The 20,412-nt window shown below is 42.3% G+C and overlaps 2 protein-coding genes across 2 annotated transcripts in view; one reads left to right on the top strand and one right to left on the bottom strand.

Moving 5' to 3' along the window:
- The window catches only part of kcnh3 (potassium voltage-gated channel, subfamily H (eag-related), member 3), a 574,739-nt gene extending 574,326 nt beyond the window's left edge, over positions 1 to 413 (top strand). The window contains exon 15 of the mRNA XM_078404288.1: positions 306 to 413. Within this exon, the coding sequence (XP_078260414.1) occupies positions 306 to 386 (81 nt within the window). The 3' untranslated portion in view covers positions 387 to 413. The remainder of the gene's footprint in view (positions 1 to 305) is intronic.
- Positions 414 to 653: 240 nt separating this feature from the next.
- The window catches only part of armc8 (armadillo repeat containing 8), a 137,263-nt gene continuing 117,504 nt past the window's right edge, over positions 654 to 20,412 (bottom strand). The window contains exons 19-22 of the mRNA XM_078404289.1: positions 13,471 to 13,566; positions 9,966 to 10,038; positions 4,203 to 4,296; positions 654 to 2,924 (exon numbers count right to left, since the gene is read on the bottom strand). Coding sequence (XP_078260415.1) covers positions 2,891 to 2,924; positions 4,203 to 4,296; positions 9,966 to 10,038; positions 13,471 to 13,566 — 297 coding nt within the window. The 3' untranslated portion in view covers positions 654 to 2,890. The remainder of the gene's footprint in view (positions 2,925 to 4,202; positions 4,297 to 9,965; positions 10,039 to 13,470; positions 13,567 to 20,412) is intronic.

The raw sequence follows: 20,412 nt of genomic DNA, 5'->3' as shown, positions 1-20,412 counted from the left end.
CCTCCCGAGATATTCACCTCCACTGTATTTGAAATCATATAGTACTCACGCAAGAAGCTTTTTGATGATTTATCTATCCATACCCCTGGTCAAATATCAAGTAAAGCATTGCCTTGAGATAGTTAACTCAACAGACTGAGAACTAGGCTAGGACCTCCCGTAGTCTGTACAGCTTCCAACAACAGGCAATGCATTTGTCCTTCCAATACCTTCCAATACTCCACTATTTAGTAGTAGGTACTGTGAAAGGCAGAAGCCCATGTATGTCATGTGCAACTGGACGATATTGTCTTGTTTCATTACAGAAATTCTATTTTCTGGACAGTCGTAGAGCAGCTAACATTGACGTAATTGCTTGGTCTTCAGAACTCTCGGCTATTTTGTAGCTGACTGGAAATATTACAAGAGAAAGACACTTCTTATGAAATCTTTGTTGTTTGATGCAACTGTGAAACCACGACCATCTGGTCATTGCAAGGGCTGGTCTAAAAGAAGCAACGGTGCTGTTACTGCCATTTAATAAAAGCTTTGTTCTAAAGTTGAATAAGTAGCAATGCAGTTAGTAGCTCACGGGTGCTTTTTTACTTTAAATGTTTTATGCGATGCAGATGGAGAAAGCGAGTCTTTGGAATCTTCACAACAGGTTAACCGAAATTTTTTTTAATAAGAAAATATATATTTCCTGCACAGACACCATGAATGTGAGTACATTACACTGTTATCACAATATACCCTTGTTAATACAGGACATAACTAATGTTTCATAACCAGTGTTATAAAACACTCTAAGAAGCCACACTTTATTTAATTGACTTCTGTCAATTGAGCTTGAAATGACATCATATAAATGTGATAGTCTCTTCGCAATATATTACATAGACAGTGCCGCTAAAACACCTGGGTGTAAAGGCTATTCAAATCAGCTGCAGGTATGTACAAAAACTGAAAGAGATCAGTTTAAAATGTAATGAAATAAAACAATCCATTGGGAGTGTACTTACAATGTAGTGGTCACAACTTGCTCATAAAAAAGAGTTCTTAGGATTTTTTTTTATAAAGTGTTATGTATTCAAATCACTCATGCATGGAGAAAATATTTCAACCTTTGATTTGCATTTTTCCATCCATATTTTTCGATACACAATCCCCAAATCACTTGCTGAGATTTGGAAATTAGCTGCAAGTAGGCAGGCATGAGCACATGAATCAACCATGGTGGCACTAGTATGAACTAGTAGTGGAAATTTCAATGCAAATCCTCACAAACATTTCCGTTTTCATTTGCTGAGAGCCGGAAGGGAAACCTCTCTCTCTACTTCTGCGATGAAGGCAGTCATTTACAAATGCTCATAAAAACCTGCGCGGCTGGCAAAAAGACCAGACAGATGCTAAAATCCAAATGGCAAAATTCAGAGAAAAGGGGTCAAAGCTAAAAGTGACGGAACAAACGAGGGAGAACTGGGAAATTTCCATTGAAACACAATAAAAAATTATAAAACTGCATTCGTTTCAAATGGCCTACACAGGTATTACTTCGATATCATACTCTGAAAATATTCTCCAAAGCACAACCTCCATTTAAAATGGTGCATGTTTTTATTTTTTACCATTGTCCAAGAAAATCCAGATGCCAATATTGGGCAACAATCTAGAAACAAGGTACCGCAGATGCTGGTTTATAAAAATATTTCCTTGGCATTCATGAACTGGAAGAGACAATAGCACGAGGTGAATTTATCATTCTGCCACTAGTGGCATTTTTAGTGCTTTGCCAAGGCAATATCGAACGCTATAAAAATGCCAATATCCGGGTAAGTGGATGCACAAGCCAATTATGCAGCAATGTCCATTTGTAGGTACAAGTTTATAAACCTGCAATACCCAGAAATACCAACCAAACATCAAACATCCATGTTTCAGGATATTGAGCTGATCTATAGATCTATAGCACGGTTTTCCTAAATTGATCTGCTAATATTGCTCAGTTTCAAAACAGCCCTTTGCAGAATCTTCCTTCTTTCACACAACCTATGATTCTCCACCATGATCAGGTTTTACAGTGCACTGGACAAAACCATCGCAATCTATTCGTTAAAGTCCAGTCTCTGTTTAAGTACAATGCCCAGATGTTGAAAGGGAAAGTAAAGGCAATGGTCCTAAAAAGAGTCAATGAAAATGGGTGAGAGAATTCCTTCATTGCCTGTCCCTGAGTTGGATTTATACCTGGATTCTGATGTGGAGGTTGGTGGTACGTCCATGTTCCCCTTCCCCGAGATAAATCTTTTTGGAGTATGAAAAGTTGGAATCCATCAGATCGATTCCTAGCGCTACCTGTGTACACCTATTAACAGATGCAGTTCCAAAGGAAGAGCAGATAGTTGTGGCTCATCAAATTCATATAATATTTTACATTCTCCACAGAGCTTCAAAACAAAATCATATATTTTATTTCACACTTTTTAAATATTACATTCTTTTTCGGGTCTTCTGTGGAGGTGAATTCTTTACACCAGGTCTAGCCTTCATTCAGCAAACAATACGCTACCCAGAAAAATCTGTAGAAAACACTATTTAAAAAACAAAATTCAGAAAAGTAACCAATCACACACTAAACAGCTGCAGCAAGAGCAGATTTTTCTTCCGATTCAATAGGGAGGGGAAACAAACATTCTGTGTATGTTTTGTAGAAGCAGTCATATTGAGGTTGGACCTTGCATTATTTCTCACTTGCTTCCTGAACGACTAATATTTCTTCATGAATCACTGCACACAAAAACTGCAGTCCAAGGTGACTTGTGCAAAAGTGGGTCAGGGCCGGGCTCTCCACTGAACCTCCCACCTGCTGCCCATTTGGAGCTTCTGACAGGACCCTGCCCGACAGCTTGTCTGCTCATGACAGAAATTGCTGCAGCGCTGTTTTTGCCCTGTAATAGATTGAGAATTAAGTTTTTGGCAATGCCGTTTTTTACTGCAGTCATGCAAGATTCCAACAAAGCATTATCGCGGTTAGGCAGTAAAATAAGATCACACTTTCTACAATGACTCAATGAATCCATCTCACTGCAGTTTGTGCGAAATACAACAGTGCGAAAGACACGAAGCTTAATTTTAGTTTAGTATAGTTTGGAGATACAGCGCGGAAACAGGCCCTTCGGCCCCACCGAGTCCGCACCGACCAACGATCCCCGCATGTTGACACTATCCTATACCCACTAGGGACAATTTACATTTATTCCAAGCCAATTAACCCACAAACCTGTATGTCTTTGGAGTGTGGGAGGAAACCGAAGATCTCAGAGAAGACCCACGCTGTCACGGGGAGAACGTACAAACTTTGTACAGACAGCACCTGTAGTCGGGATCGAACCCGGGTCTCCGGCGCTGCAAGGCAGCAACTTTACTGCTGCCCCACCATGCCACCCTGTTGTTCATGCCAATGGCAAATAATGTAATGCCAAATATTAAAATGGCAGCATGGATTCTTGAATTTGTTAAACATTCTTAACTTCATTTTATTCAAAGAGAAACAAAGCTAAATTATTGTTCCATTAAAATAAACATCATCTTGCACCTATGATTAACAATAATATTTTCAAAACATTAACCATAGAGACAATACATATAAATAAATACTTCAAGTCAAGCTAAGGTCAATTTTATGTTTCAAACAGAAACTGAGAAGAAATTACCAACAGGTCTTAAGTAGAGCAGAATTCAATACAGTAGGAAAGAAAACTGTAGATGCTGGTTTAAATAGAAGGTAGACACAAAATGCTGGAGTAACTCAGCGGGTCAGGCAGCATCTCTGGAGAGAAGGAATGGCTGACATTTCGGGTCTGAAGAAGGGTCTCGACCCGAAACGTCACCCATTCCATCTCTCTTGTATCTACCCAGAATTCAATACTGTTGGTTGCAAGTTCAATGAGATTGTATATATTTTTAAATTCTCTCATCTGCCCTTAAAATGTAAGATGACGCGAAAATCAAATTTGTGCAGAACATATTTTATATCTCAATCTTAAATTTGTTTTACCTTCTACCGATTGCCCGACCGAGATCCGCAATGTAGTGTACATATGATTTCCATCATGGCAGGAGTCGGCCATTTTGGCACACGCTGCTTGGTAGTATTTATGACATTAGCCAATTATTAAAAATGCTTAAAGCCAACACAAGATTTAACATGTTTTGTCAATGCTTACTTGTCAGAAAGGTTGAGATCTGTTGTTTGAACCAATTTATGTAAAATATCTACGACTCCCAATTCTCTCAGCTTATCTTGCCGTTCATGCGAACCTAAAAAAATTAAATACAAGTTATTCCATCATAATCACCTGTCACTGTAATAAATCTAGCACTTTGCAATTGCAGAATTGAAAGCACTTTATTGACATTCCCTTTTGCGTAGTTAATAATAACAAACTATACAATAAATTTCTTTCAAAAACAATTCATTTCAGAATTAGTGGCATGTGTGGTCCATTTGGAACATTAATGACATTTTCTTAATCAAGGACGTTTAATTAAGAGGACTACAGAGGCATGAGGCAAGAGCTGGCCAGAATTGACAGGAAGGAGGTCCTAGCAGGGTAGACGGTGGAACAGCAATGGGTACAATGCAGAAGTTGCAGGATCAATTTATCCCAAAGAGGAGGAAAGATTCAAAGGGGAGTAAGAGGCACCCGTGGCTGACAAGGGAAGTCAAGGACAGCATAAAAATAAAAGAGAAGTATATCATAGCAAAGAAGAGTGGGAAGCCAGAGGATTGGGACTCTTTTAAAGAGCAACAGAAGATAACTAAAAAGGCAATACGGGGATAAGGTACGAGGGTAAGCTAGCCAATAATATAAAGGAGGATAGTAAAAGCTTTTTTAGGTATGTGATGAGGAAAAAAATAGTCAAGGCAAATGGGGGTCCCTTGAAGACAGAAGCAGGGGGATTTATTATGGGGAACAAGGAAATGGCAGACGAGTTGAACCGGTACTTTGGATCTGTCTTCACTAAGGAGGATACAAGCAATCTCCCAGATGTTCTAGTGGCTAGAGATCCTAGGGTGACGGAGGAACTGAAGGAGATTCACATTAGGCAGGAAATGGTGTTGGGTAGACTGATGGGACTGAAGGCTGATAAATCCCCAGGGCCTGATGGTCTGCATCCCAGAGTACTTAAGGAGGTGGCTCTAGAAATTGCGGATGCATTGGTGATAATTTTCCAATGTTCTATAGCTTCAGGATCAGTTCCTGTGGATTGGAGGGTAGCTAATGTTGTCCCACTTTTTAAGAAAGGAGGGAGAGAGAAAACGGGAAATTATAGACCAGTTAGTCTGACATCAGTGCTGGAGTCAATTATAAAAGACGAAATTGCGGAGCATTTGGATAGCAGTAAAAGGATCGTTCCGAGTCAGCATGGATTTACGAAGGGGAAATCATGCTTGACTAATCTTCTGGAATTTTTTGTGGATGTGCCTAGGAAAATTGACAGGGGATGTGGTGTACCTCGACTTATAGAAAGCCTTCGACAAGGTCGGACATAGGAGATTAGTGGGCAAAATTAGAGTACATGGTATTGGGGGTAGGGTACTGACATGGATAGAAAATTGGTTGGCAGACAGAAAGCAAAGCGTGGGGATAAATGGGTCCCTTTCAGAATGGCAGGCAATGACTAGTGGGGTACCGCAAGGCTCGGTGCTGGGACCGCAGCTATTTACAATATACATTAATGACTTGGATGAAGGGATTAAAAGTAACATTAGCAAATTAGCAGATGATACAAAGCTGGGTGGCAGTGTGATATGTGAGGACGATGCTATGAGGTTGCAGGGTGACTTGGACAGGTTGTGTGAGTAGGCGGATGCATGGCAGATGCAGTTTAATGTGGATAGGTGTGAGGTTATCCACTTTGCTGGTAAGAATAGGAAGGCAGATTATTATCTGAATGGTGTCAAGTTAGGAAAAGGGGACGTACAACGGGATCTTGGTGTACTAGTGCATCAGTCACTGAAAGGAAGCATGCAGGTACAGCAGGCAGTGAAGAAAGCCAATGAAATGTTTGCCCTCATAACAAGAGGAGTTGAGTATAGTAGCAAAGAGGTCCTTCTACAGTTGTATAGGGCCCTAGTGAGACCGCACCTGGAGTACTGTGTGCAGTTTTGATCTCCAAATTTGAGGACGGATATTCTTGCTATCGAGGGCGTGCAGCGTAGGTTTACTAGATTAATTCCCGGAATGGCGGGACTGTCGTATGTTGAAAGACTGGAGCGGCTAGGCTTGTATGCATTTGAATTTAGAAGAATGAGGGGGGATCTTATCGAAACATATAAGATTATTAGGGGGTTGGACACGTCAGAGGCAGGAAACATGTTCCCAATGTTGGGGGAGTCCAGAACCAGGGGCCACAGTTTAAGGGCCATTTAGAACGGAGATGAGGAAAACCTTTTCAGTCAGAGAGTTGTAAATCGGTGGAATTCACTGCCTCAGAAGGCAGTGGAGGCCAAGTCTCTGAATGCATTCAAGAGAGAGCTAGACAGAGCTCTTAAGGATAGCGGAGTCAGGGGGTATGGGGAGTAGGCAGGAACGGGATACTGATTGAGAATGATCAGCCATTATCACATTGAATGGTGGTGCTGGCTCGAAGGGCCGAATGGCCTACTCCTGCACCTATTGTCTATTGTCTATGAGTAGTTTTGTTTTTTAAAAGAAAAGCCTTCTAACTGAAACACGAAATGAGCCATATTCAGTACAGTGTCTGCTACAGTAGAGGTATGATAGATAAGATTACATTGTGTAGAAAAAAACTGCAGATGCTGGTTAAAATCAAAGGTAGACACAAAATGCTGTGGACACAAAAGAGTGTCTACCTAAGATTACATTATGGTTCAGTCAATGGAATTGAGCGAGAAAGGAAGAGGATAGACACAAAATGCTGGAGTAACTCAGCGGGACAGGCAGCATCTCAGGAGAGAAGGAATGGGTGACGTTTCTGGGTCGAGACCTTTCTTCAGAAAGGAAGGAGGACGTTTAAAAGGAAAGGGAAGGGAAGGGATCTGAAAGGGAGGAAAAGCAACTTGAGGAGATCATTGGGGAAAGGGTTCTGAAGATGAGGTGGAGCCTTGTTTCCATGTACCTGTGAGTGAAACATCTGTGCATCAAAGTCTGTTTACAGGGTCAAGGTCAAGAATCCTTGCAGTTCACATATATTTTAGTATGAAGAATAATGTGATGAGATGGGGTTGACAAAATAGGACAGGCTTCGAGGTAGTTTGTGTGTTAATAAGCGAATCAGGTCGGGAAAGATGACTATGGTTATATGAACATCTACAGTGCCCTCCACGATGTTTGGGACAAAGGCCCATCATTTATTTATTTGCCTCTGTACTCCACAATTTGAGATTTGTAATAGAAAAAAATCACATGTGGTTAAAGTCCACATTGTCAGATTTTAATAAAAGCCAATTTTATACATTTTGGTTTCACCATGTAGAAATCACAGCTGTGTTCATACAGATGAATGACTATGATTAAAGATCACTGGTTGTCCAGCTACTCTGTTTTTTCCAGGCATTGTCACACTAAAAGGACAAAGTGCAGGAGTAGGTCAGGCAGCGTCTCTGGAGATCGTGAATAACAGTATAACAGTATAACAGAGCTTTATTTGTCATTCGGTACCGAAGTACCGAACGAAACTACATAGCAGTCATAGAAAAAAAAAACACAAGACACATAGCCCCAACACAAATGTCCATCACAGTGACTCCAAACTCACTGTGATGGAGGCAACAAAACTTCCACTCTCTTCCCCACGCCCACGGACAGACAGCTCGTCCCCGACCGACCCGCACAGTCCCCGCAAGGGGATGGAAGTCCCCGCGGCCGAATCGCACCGGGCGCTGAAACGTCTCGCGGCCGAGCCGGACGATGAAAGGCCCGCGACCAAGCCTTGCGCAGCTAAGTCCCGTGGCCGAGCCGCACCGGGCGATGTTAAGTCCCGCGGCCGAATCGCACCGGGCGCTGAAACGTCTCGCGGCCGAGCCGGACGATGAAAGGCCCGCGACCAAGCCTTGCGCAGCTAAGTCCCGTGGCCGAGCCGCACCGGGCGATGTTAAGTCCCGCGGCCGAGCCAGCGATGTAAAGTCCCGCGGCCGAGCCGCACCAGGCGATGTTAAGTCCCGCGGCCGAGCCGCACCGGGCGATGTAAAGTCCCGCGGCCGAGCCGCACCGGGCGATGTAAAGTCCCGCGGCCGAGCCGCACCGGGCACTGTTAAGTCCAGCGGCCAAGCAGGACCGGGCGATGTAAAGTCCACCGGCCGAGCCGCACCCCGCGCCGTGAGGAAGAGAAAAGTTTCCCCCACCACCCCCTCCCACACCACCACCCCCTCCCACACATACACAACCAAAAAAAAATACAAAAACCATCCCAACACCGACACACAACAACAAAAAAGGAAAAAAGACGAACAGACTGCTAGCGAGCCGCTGCCGTTAGGCGCCGCCACTTCCGCGGCGTGACGTATCAGGTTGAGACCCTTTTACAGACTGAGGTGTCCTGACTCAAAGTGTCACCGAGGCATGTTCTCCAGAGATGCTGCCTGAACTGTTGAGTTGCTCCAGCATTTTGTGCTTTTTGTGTAAACTAGCATCTGTAGTTCCCTGTTTCTACATTATCAGACATAATTCCTCTGAGTTAATAACAGAACTATGCCCTTGAGGATCAATTGCCGTACTTTGGGTGGATCAATGATGCTACTCCTCTTTCTTCCTGATTTTAATCATAATAAATTGGCACGTGCCACAACTGAAGAAACAGTGAGACAGGTACATGGATAGGACAGGACTGGAGAGATATGGACCAAACGCAGGTTGTGGGACCAGTGTGGATGGGACACAAAATGCTGGAGTAACTCGGCGGGACAGGCAGCATCTCTGGAGAGAAGGAATGGCCGACGTTTCTTCAGACAGATGGGACATGTTGGCCGGTCTGGGCAAGTTTGGCTGAAGAGCCTTTTTCCATGCTGTAAGACTCTGACTCTAGAAGACTATTGGGTATTGATGTACAACAGCCATTCCAGGTTTAAAGAGATCATGCAGAGGTATGTCCCACCCTTCAGAATCAAATGGAAGCTAGTCATCCTGCTCAAGAGAAAGGAGAAGAATCAACTGGCCCACAAGCCTGAGGCTTGGAGATTGATAAAAAGAACATTTCCAAGTCTCACCGCGGCAACTGAGAATTTTAATTTCAAGTCATTAAATAAATTTGGCTGCTACTATGAGTAATGAAATTACATGTGAATTGGATGGGGTTTTATGATTATCTGGCAGTTGTGTGCTCATCATTACTGATAATAACTTTTGATTCCAAATGTATTACTCCAGTTTAAATTTGCCAGCTCCATAGTGGACTTCAAACTCAAGCCCCCAGATGTGTACTTCAGGCTTCATGATAACAACTACTTCAACTTAGTCTGAGTGTGAAACCCATGTTAAAACTACACAATGCAGGCAATTAGTCTTTTAATATTCCAGTTAGAATATTTCCACGTAAAAAACTAACAACGAGACAAGTTTTTTACGGCAAATACTGCATCAAAATAATTTATAGTTGAGTTTAGTTTAGAGATACAGCGTGGAAACAGGCCCTTCAGCCCACTGAGCTCGCGACACCCAGCGATCCCCGCACACTAACACTACCACACACACACTTGGGACAATTTACATTTATATCAAGCCAATTAACCTACAAACCTGTACGTCTTTGGAGTGTGGGAGGAAACCGAAGATCTCGGAGAAAACCCACGCGGTCACAGGGAGAACGTACAAACTCCGTACAGGCAGCGCCCGTAGTCAGGATCGAGCCCGGGTCACTGGCGTGTAAGCGCTGTAAGGCAGCAACTCTACCGCTGCGCCACCGTGCCGCCCTATTCTTTGTGAGCCACATGCAACCAAAATTCTAAAGATAATTACAAATCTTACCTTCCTCTTCACTCCATATGAGATTGGATATACAAAAAGTACCAGCCAACTGGAGCTTTACATTTGAATGACCCTGGGAAATAATTAATTGGATTAATAAACAAAAAAATGTAACATATATTTAAAGCTAGTTTCCCAGTCTGTAGAAATATCTTTCAGATCCGTCGGAGATAACTTATAAATGCCATTTGCTTATTAATTGAGCCAGGATGTTTAGGCACTAAAAATCTCTGAAATAGGCATATAAGCATAATAAAATTACAAAAAAGGCACGAAAAAGGCATTTATTGACCAAAAAAAAGCATAAAAAGGCATGTATTTCCACCACCAAAACGGTTAAAAATGATAATATAAAGGTCTACTACATTAAATGACCAAAGTTGCCTGGTTGCGCATAATTACTAGCATTTTTTTCAAATTCCCTGGTGTTAAACTATGCCGTCTGTCAGACAGAATATGCTTCAGTTGTGAAAAACCTCTTTCTACCCCAGCTGAGGTCACTGGTGCATACCCGAAACAAGCTGCAGACTCGATATTCATGCCGATATCTTGTGCATAACAACTACCTTTGAGAACTTTAGCTATGTTTTGTATTTCTTCAAGGTCTTTGTTACCTAAAATCACGCTCACATTTTCCTTGTATGTCTTTACCTACATCGCCAGGAACTTTACGAATATCGTCAGTTACTTTGTTGAAAACCTGCAAGTTATTCACTCGTGTTTCGCCACGTTTCTCAGGGGAAGTGATAGCTTGTGGGAAGTTTGCAAAATTGGAAGCAATAAACACAAGATCGCGGTGCAGGGACTTTTTCTGCATGATTTCACTGACGATCCTGACTGCAGCAGATTCTTCTTCTTCGTTGACGATTTCTTTTATCTTTTCAAAATTTGCAGCATAGTAGAGTACAGCTAAACATAGCTAAAGTTCTCAAAGGTAGTTGTTATGCACAACTGCTTTGAGGAAGATTTTCTTGACATTGGAAACTAGGCGATTGACATTTGGAAACAAGCTACGTACATGCTCGGCAATTCTATAGAGTCCATGAGCTAAGCATGTCAAACGCAATATTTTGGGGAATAAAACTTTAAGAGCACCAGCAGCTTTTTTCATGTACGGAGCTGCATCAGTCACAAACAGAAGAACATTCTCGTGTTTTATAGCTTCTGGCAAAAGTACAGCAAGTGAAGATGTAAACAACTGAGCAATAGTTGAGCTGTTTGACTTCTCCAATACTTCGGATGTCAACAAATACTCCTTTGATGGTTGACCGATGACCACATTGGCAACATGTCTCCCCACAGCATCGGTTGTCTCATCTATTGAGATCCATATTTTGTTGCATGCAACTTCATCTCTAATTTTCTGCACAACAATGTTGAAGTTGCTGTCAACATAATTTTTCCATAATGATGACTAGCTCGGTATATGTTCCTCTGTGTATTTCTCTAAAAAACCTCTGAGAGATTTGTTTTCCAATTTCCACAGTGGAATTCTAGCATCAATGAATGCCTCGCACAGATCACTCGAAAGCTCAGATTTGTGACTGGACCAGCAGTAAATGTAGTGAGGAGACAAGCTTGCATATTTCCCACCTTCAGTTTCTCTGCCGCCAACTTGTGTTTAGCTGTCTGTACATGCTGGGAGACGAAATATTTCTTCTCATGATTCACTGCTTTCTCACATGCTTTGCAAAACATGCTCTGTAGAGAATATACCACTCCCGTACACTCTCACCAAATCGTTCAGTTTTTTTACAAGGCGTTGACTTGACTTTAGGCATTTTGACGCTTGCAGGGGTAGGTGCTGCAGGAGCAGGGATACAGACCTCTACAGGCAGGCCAAGTACAAGCTGAGAAGAGGAATCAGAGCTACCAAGGAAAGGTGCTCTGAGAAGTTGAGGAGCAAGTTCTCAGCTAATGACTCTTCTTCAGTTTGGAAGGGCATGCAAGAATAAGATTAATCTCTTACAATAATTTGTTATTATATTACTCTATGTGGTGACGCCTGGTCACGTGTGTGACATATGGCTCACTTTCCATTAAAGCTAACGAAGGTAAAGGTTTATGGCTTCAGCAAGAATCAGGAAATTGCCACTTGGTGATGAAGTGGATACATGCTTGAAAGCTTAGCTCAAAATTAAACATAAAATTTAACACAGTTAACTTTCCAAGTTTTAATAAAGATTAGTAATTTTCCTGCAAAATATCCCTTTGACTTATTTTGATACATTGACACATACAACACCGTTCCTGTTAAAATGAAATACAATACCAGCAGGAATAAGGAAGCCTGGGTGACAAAGGATCTTGAGGTTCTGGTCCAAAGACAGGAAAAGGCATAGAAACATAGAAAATAGGTGCAGGAGTAGGCCATTCGGCCCTTCGAGCCTGCACCGCCATTCAATATGATCATGGCTGATCATCCAGCTCAGTAACCTGTACCTGCCTTCTCTCCATACCCCCTGATCCCTTTAGCCACAAGGGCCACATCTAACTCCCTCTTAAATATAGCCAATGAACTGGCCTCAACTACCCTCTGGGGCATGAGTCAGGAACAAACAGATGGGATCAAGTGAATCCTTAGAGGAGTATAAGGGATGCAGGAGTGTCTTTAGAAGGATATCAGGAGGACAAAATATGAGCGTGAGATAGCTTCCGCTGAGAAAATTAAGGAGCATGCTGTGTATTTCTGAGTAGGTTTTAAGTGGGTTGTGGAATGGCCAACAAAGTTTAATTTGAATAAGAGTGAGGTTTGGGATTTCAAACTAGGATAGAACTTTCACAGTGAATGGTAGGACCCTCGGGTAACTGTCGAACAGAGGGTCCTCTGAAAGTGGTGTCACAGATGGACAGGCTGGTGAAGGCTGCTTTTGGCATGCTGGCCTTCAGTAAGGGTTTTGTCCGGGTGCTCCGGTTTCCTCCCGCATTCCAATGGCATGCAGATTTGCAGGTTAATTGGCTTCTGTAAATTGTTCCGAGTGTGTAGGATAGAACTAGTGTGATCACTGGTCGGCGTGGATTCGGTGGGCCGAAGGACCTATTACCAGGCTGTGTCTCTGAACTAAACTAAATCAGATCTCAGAAATCACGCCAAACAGGAATGATGAATTTAATTCACAATAAAATACCTACAAGAGACAACAATATCAGGTATGATTGAGAAAGTGCTCGATTTAAAAAAAAATCCAATATGCATGGTTAGTTTCATGAGTCATAATAAATTGAGTCCTAGATAACTGTAAACACAGTATTTGAGTATTATAACATTAAAGCCCACATACCCATTACAAAGACAGATCTTTGTGTGCAAAGCACATGAAATTCCCTCAAATAGTGGCTCCTGCAACACATTGCATAACACAGCACCTTCAACTTGATTGCAACAATGAATGTGATAGCATTTGTCCACGAGAGTCCAACATTGAACTACTCTCCTAAATGAAAATCAATACCAAAAGAAAAAATACGTACTTCTCCTGAAATTTAAGAAAAATAAATTACTTACCATGTAGTATTTAATTTTTTGTAAAATGTCATCATTTGTCATGATGAGATCCTTTGCAGTTGTTCCATCTGCTATATTAGCAAGTATACATAATGTCTAAAGGATATCAAAAAAAAATAGAATTTCTCAGTAAATCACAGGTTCAGAATATAGTGTGGGAGAGCACAGAACCACCAATTAATTCAAAACATTGTAAACCTTTTTTCGTTAGTAATAACCCCAATAAAACAAGCCAAATTTTATAGAAGGCTACACAATATACATTTGATTTTGGAACAATCTTATTTGAGACAGACTCACCACAATGTCAGGCTTGTTTTTATTCTATCTAATTAACAACAAAACGTGAAAATTGATATTTCCGCGAGTAATATCACCACGGGTGCTGCACTGTAAGGAGTTTGTACGTTCTCCCCGTGACCTGCGTGGGTTTTCTCCGAGATCTTCGGTTTCCTCCCACACTCCAAAGACGTACAGGTATGTAGGTTAATTGGCTGGGTAAATGTAAAAATTGTCCCTAGTGGGTGTAGGATAGTGTTAATGTACGGGGATCATTGGGCGGCACGGACTTGGAGGGCCGAATAGGCCTGTTTCCGGCTGTATATATATGATATGATATGATATGATATGATAATAGCTCTACTCAATAACCAAAAGTCTTCTGTTTCAAATAGCATTTCTCCTCTGTTTATACCATGGAGAAAGATATGAAGGGTGGTGAACTTGGAACAGTTACTGGAAATGTCTTGAGGACAGTCCGTATAACGGTTAAGGAGGTGCTGAACATCCTAATGCATGTGATGGTAGATAAATCTCCCAGCCTTGATCAGAGATATCCGAGAACCCTGTGGGAAGTTAGAAAATAAATTGCAGGAGTACTGGCTGAGATGCTGTAGAGCAGAGAGATCTAGGAGTGCAGGTACACAATTCCTTGAATGTGGCATCACATGTAGATAGGCTGGTCAAGAAGGCTTTCGGTACATTGGCATTCATCAGTCAGGGTATTGAGTATAAAAGCTGGAATGTTATGTCACAGTTGTACAAGTCAGGGCTGAGGCTACATTTGGAGTACAGTGCTCAGTTTTGGTCACCCTGCTCGAGGAAGGATGTTGTGAAGATGAAATGAGTGCAGAGAAGATTTACAAGAATATTACCAGGGTTTGAGGGGCTAAGATGTAGGGGGAGTTTGGGCAGATGAGGACTTTATTCCTTGGAGCGCAGGAGGATGAAGAGTGAGATTGGTGCTTAGATATCAAGAAGATTTAAAACTAAAATCAAAATTTTTGCACTGAAAATGTCAGAAGTAATTTATAAGAATCCAGAATTATTAACATTTAAAAAATCCATCAAAACACACCTGAAACATTAATCTTTTTGTGTAAAAAAACAAACTCAGTGGGTCGGGCATGTCTTGGGTCCAGATTCTTCTTCAGAACTTAAAGGCCATCTGGCAAGCAGTCTGAAGGTACCCGACCCGAAACTCTGTCTGTTCATTTCCCTCCACAGATGCTCCCTGACCCACTGAATTCCTCCAGCATTCTGTTTTTCGCTCAAAATTCCAGCAAAATTCCAGTCTCTCGTGATAGACACAAAAAGCTGGAGTAACTTAGCGGGTCAGACAGCATCTCTGGAGAAAAGGATGAAAAGGTGTGACGTTTCGGGTGGACACCCTTCTTCAGTCTCCTGTGCCTGCATTAATCTCCTTTCTCTTTGAATCACTGCGTTTCCAACTTTTCCGGTTGTAGTATTGGATTCGCAGCATTTTAAATTACAATTAAAACACAACGTACGTGTGCCAGGATAAGCACTCAACCAGGAAAACCTGGATAAGTACTCAACCAGGAAAACCAAGCCCACAGCTAAAGTACTATCTAAACTGAATATACCAACTTATGCTAAGGACAATAACTAACTCCATATGCAATAAACAGCTACCTACATGTCAACAAGCTCATTTTTAAAAAAAACTAATCATGTAGATGCCAGTATATGGGGTTATCAATGGGCACCTCCCTTCACTGGTGTTTCATTGAGTTAGGCCCACACCTCAACAGTTGTTTCCAGTATCTACTAAATAAAGGAAGCTGCTGCCAATTAGCTCACTCTGACAAATGATAAACACCTGCATCCTATCTTCCACTAATCCTAGCCCATCATTAAGCTTGTAACACCACAAATATCACCCTTGCATAAAACAGGGATACACTCACACAGACTACAATGACAAATAAATTCATGTCCTGTATGTCATACGTTTCCTTTCTGCCCCCAACTGACACTATTTCTTCTCCACCACATCCACCTACAGCCTTGCTCTGTGCCTCTGACACCTGCTTTACAGCCTGACGCAAACTCTGCCCACGATTTCCTCGTTCTCCAAATATCAACGCGATGAGTCTCGCTATGAAACCTCTGCAACCCACCTCTACTCTACTCTTGCTCTCCATCCTCACTGCTCAACCTCTGCTGCCAACTCCACATATCTAAGCCTTTTCCTTTCATAAGCCTCATCCACTAAGTTCTCCCAAGGTACCGTCAGTTCTATAAAATGCACTATCCCCTGCCTCACTGACCATAACTATATCAGGCCTCAAACTAGTAATTATTGCCTGCAGAACAACTAGCTTTCTTCCTAAATCTACCCACATCTCCCAATCATTGGCTCCCCATAACTGGCCTAACTCATACCTCCTCGTACCTGTCTGTAAACTTCCCTCCTCTACATTCCTCTCCCTCACGGACAAAATGAATCGCTGGTCCCCTGTCCTGATGTCGACTGAATTCACCTGTACTCTCCTCCTCTCAGTTGCTGCAGCTGTACACCTCAATACCTGGTTATGCTGCCAAGCCTACCGACCCTGAGAAAGACTAGTCCTACATCCTGACAAAATATGCCTCACGTTGCCACCTCTGAACACAAGGGACACGCTGGGTCCCCACCTACCCACTGTTTGAGGTTCTGTAGTGATGGCAGCACATCATAAATAGCCCTTGTAAGGAAACCCACATGACTTGCCTCCATGTACCACAGCTCCCTCCAGCTAAACCTCCTCTCTTCTACACTTTCCCAGTTCATCCACTGTCCCTGCTTAACCTGAGCTACTGCCCTTACACATCCCACTGCTTCCTCCTGCCGACAACCAATATCCTCCTGTCTGTTGGACCTGCCTTACTCCACACTGATCTCCCTGTGCTGAGCCCTCAGCCTCCTTTCCCTTGCTACACCCGACCAACAATGTCTGTACGCCTCAGAGCTGCTTGTGCTCCTTCTACTGCCTGCTTTGAGTTCCACATCCTCCCTCTAGTTACACTTGGCACCAGATTACTAACTAAGGTATCTTTACTCCCTGATTATTGCAACTCTGACCTCACCTAAGCACACTTAAACTCCACTGTTAGACTAGACAATGGTAAATGGAGAATACCTTTCCCTATAAAACCACATTACTAAGACACCGTGGAACTCCTAACCATTTCCTAATATATGAACTAACCTTTCCACCTTAGAAATTGGCACCTCAAGCCTTGACCTCTATCCTTTCTAACCCAGCAATAACATCTTTTCTAAACCTGAACCTGTTCAGTGTCATCCAACGTCCTGTTATACCACCTACCCAAACTTGTAACTGGTTTCTCCATTATAGATGGTATTTATTCTTCATCTACTTTTCTCTACTACTTTTCCTCTTGCCAAATAAATACTCCTTGATTTACTTGGCTTAATCTTCAATCCAGCCCATCTAAGATCATCAATTATCCTCTCCAATAACCTTCCTGTACAAGCTACCGTTGTGGTTGTACCAATAGGGTTTCCAACTGTCCCGTATTAGCCGGGTCATCCCATATATTGGGCTAAATTTGTTTGTCCCATACGGGATCTCCCTTGTCCCCTATAAGGCCTGGGGAGGGGGGGGGGGGCGCTGTAGGCCCAGACACTGTAGGCCCAGGGGCCAGTGTTGGCTAATGGAGTGTGTTCGGGGAGCGGGGCCGAATGTATTCGCCTAACGGGTGTGCGCCATTGGTGGAGCGGGAGCACGTGGCCACTGGTTGGGTGAGGTCACGGGTGGGGACATCACCTTTTGTCCCTTATTTGCGAGTTAGAAAGTTGGAAACCCTAGTCACCAAGGTCATATCATCCATATAGGCCCAAACTGGAGGGAGGCACTGTCTGTCCTGCCGTCTCTCCCTGCCGACGACCCACCATAATGCTCTAATCACCAGCTCCATCCCCATTGTAAACACTAATAGGGAAATAGTACATCCTGCCAAAATCCCCATCTCTGGTCTCTGCAATTCTGTCGTGAATTCTGCTGTACAAAAACACATTCGAACATCCTGGAAATATGCTTTCACTAAATTTACTATTGATCCTGGAACTCTAAAGAAATCAAAAATACTCCAAATTATACATCGAATTGCTCTGCAAAGAGATGTTTCGCATCTTGCAGCTGGATCCACTTGGCACTTTAAATAATTGTCTTGATTTCCTTTAATGCTACAAGACATTAAACATTGATACCTGAACACTCATACTGTTTGATTAAAGTAGTTAGTGTTGACAGCTGTTGTGGATAAATGTGAATGGACCACTCTTCCCCTATGAAAGGTTGCAGACTACAGGATAATCCCAATCACATGTCCTCACCATCCTGCATATGTACCAGTTACAGGGTGGAACTGCAAATAAAGTAGCCAAGGAATTGTATGAGATTGAAAGATATAACCTGCGCTTTAAAAACAAAAATTCACACCTAGTCATCAGTCTGAAGAAGAGTCTCAACCCGAAACGTCACCCATTCCTTCTCTCCTGAGATGCTGCCTGACCCGCTGAGTTACTCCAGCATTTTGTGTCTACCTTCGATTTGAACCAGCATTTTCCGACACTTCATACCTATTATCATTCCCTTTGAGCACCATAATCCTCATGCGAAGAATGATAGCGTTCTTATCTAGCACTAGTAATCCATCACTCCTTGGTTCATGACTTTCTCTTTGAATATTAGGATAACAGAAGTCGGCATGATAGATAGAAACAGCACTGAAATGCCGAATACTTGAGCTGCTTCCTCTTAATTCTGCTGTCATTTCTAACTTCTAATCTTTACAGTCCTCTGTAAAAATTATCCCATAGTTCTAACTCATAACATGATTTCCACTTCAGTATTTGTAGACTTCTGCATTAAAGTTAACAGCTATGTAACCCCTTGAACTTGTTCCTCATGATGAATGAAGTAAATTAATTTTGCACAACAGGTTTCCTCCTCAACATTTTATACATCTTTTTTTGAGTAGACGGTCTGCTATTTAATAGTTTTTATACTCACCTAAAAATTGTTTTCATTTATCAAATGCTTATCAATTTCCTCCATCAGCACTTCAGAAACATGATATCCTACAGCAACCTGCCTCCTGATTCCGTAAAGACATTCCGCCACATTAAGAGCCATGCCACAGGTATGATGGAATGCTCATTTGTTTAGATTAATACATCTCTTAAGAACACTCTAAAGGTTGATACCATCTGTGACAATGCAGCCCACTTGTTTGGCACCTCATCCATCACCCTGTATAATCATTCCCTTCTCCACTGGTGCAATGTGCAAGTTGCAATGCAATAAGTTGCTCAAAGATTCTTAAACAGCACATTGCAAAATGTAGCTTTGACAAGGACACCAAGCATACACCACCTCCACCGCCTTCAAACACGCCCTATTTTCATGGAAATACAGTCTTTTCTTTGCTGTTTCTGGATGAATCAGGCAACTGAATCATTCTACCACAACTACTATCTGCCTCTTTGGTGACCCTCGGTCTACCCCTGACCGGACTTTGCTGGCTTTACCTTGCACTGAACGTTATTCCCTAAAGTATCTATACACTGTAAATGGCTTGATTGTAATCATGCTCCTCAACTTATTATGGGGTTATGTTCCAAGAAACCCGTTGTAAACCCAAAATATCGTAAGTGGAAATGCATTTACTACACCTGATCACTTGGCAGAAGTGAGCGGCGGCTCGCTACAGGTCACTGCCGTTTGCACCATCGCAAAGTCAAAATATCGCAAGTCGAAGCATCGTAAGCCGGGGAGCATCGGTATTGTCCTTCTGCTGACTGGTTGGCACGCAACAAAAAGCTTTTCATTGCACCTTGGTACACGTGACAACAAACTCCTTACCTAAAACCACTATTATTGACCTTGGACACAACTGCAGCAGTTGGAGACACTGGTCCTTTTGGCCTTATCAGATATCCCATCTACCATCAACTCACAAGGACATCCTCCTCAGTCCTTGTAAACCAGCCTTCTATTACCAGTTTTAATTATGCTGCTTTCTTGTATCTTCTTCAAAACATATTCTTGGTGTTAAGGAATAACACCAGAGATGCCTGCCTGACCCACTGAGTTACTCCAGCATTTTGTGTCTACCCAGAATTCAATACTGTTGTGCTATCAGGCCTGGTAAGAATCCTGTACAACTCACTGACAGCACTTCTCATTTTTCCAAATTCGAGAAAATATATGCCTTGACCATACAATCTTATGGCAAATCCACCATCCAGTTATGAAACTACCACTTTACCAAACTTTTGTGGCAGTATATATAATTATTTTTTTTCAAGTAAGGTGAGTAAAACTATGCACAATAGTTGGAGATATGGTCTCACCAAGGCAGCAGTTAGACCGTTCTGCTCCCGAACAAATCCTCGCACAATAAAAGCCAACCTAATACTTTCCCTACAAAAGACACAAAGTGGTGGAGTTTGGTCCCATTCCCAAGCTGGCCTTTCTGTCCTGAGTCTTCTCCATTGCCAGAGTGAGGCCACACGCAAACCTTTGTAAATATCTAAGAACATTCAGAATGTCCACAAGGATTCTCTTGAACTTCAACAGATTGCATTATAGAAAGTATTCTGACGGGTTGCATCTCAACTTAATTTGG

This window comes from Rhinoraja longicauda, chromosome 8 (assembly GCF_053455715.1).
Source record: "Rhinoraja longicauda isolate Sanriku21f chromosome 8, sRhiLon1.1, whole genome shotgun sequence".
In the NCBI taxonomy this organism is placed as follows: domain Eukaryota; kingdom Metazoa; phylum Chordata; class Chondrichthyes; order Rajiformes; family Arhynchobatidae; genus Rhinoraja; species Rhinoraja longicauda.
Note: the sequence above shows the minus strand (reverse complement) of the source record. Positions and strands in the feature narration are given on the sequence as shown.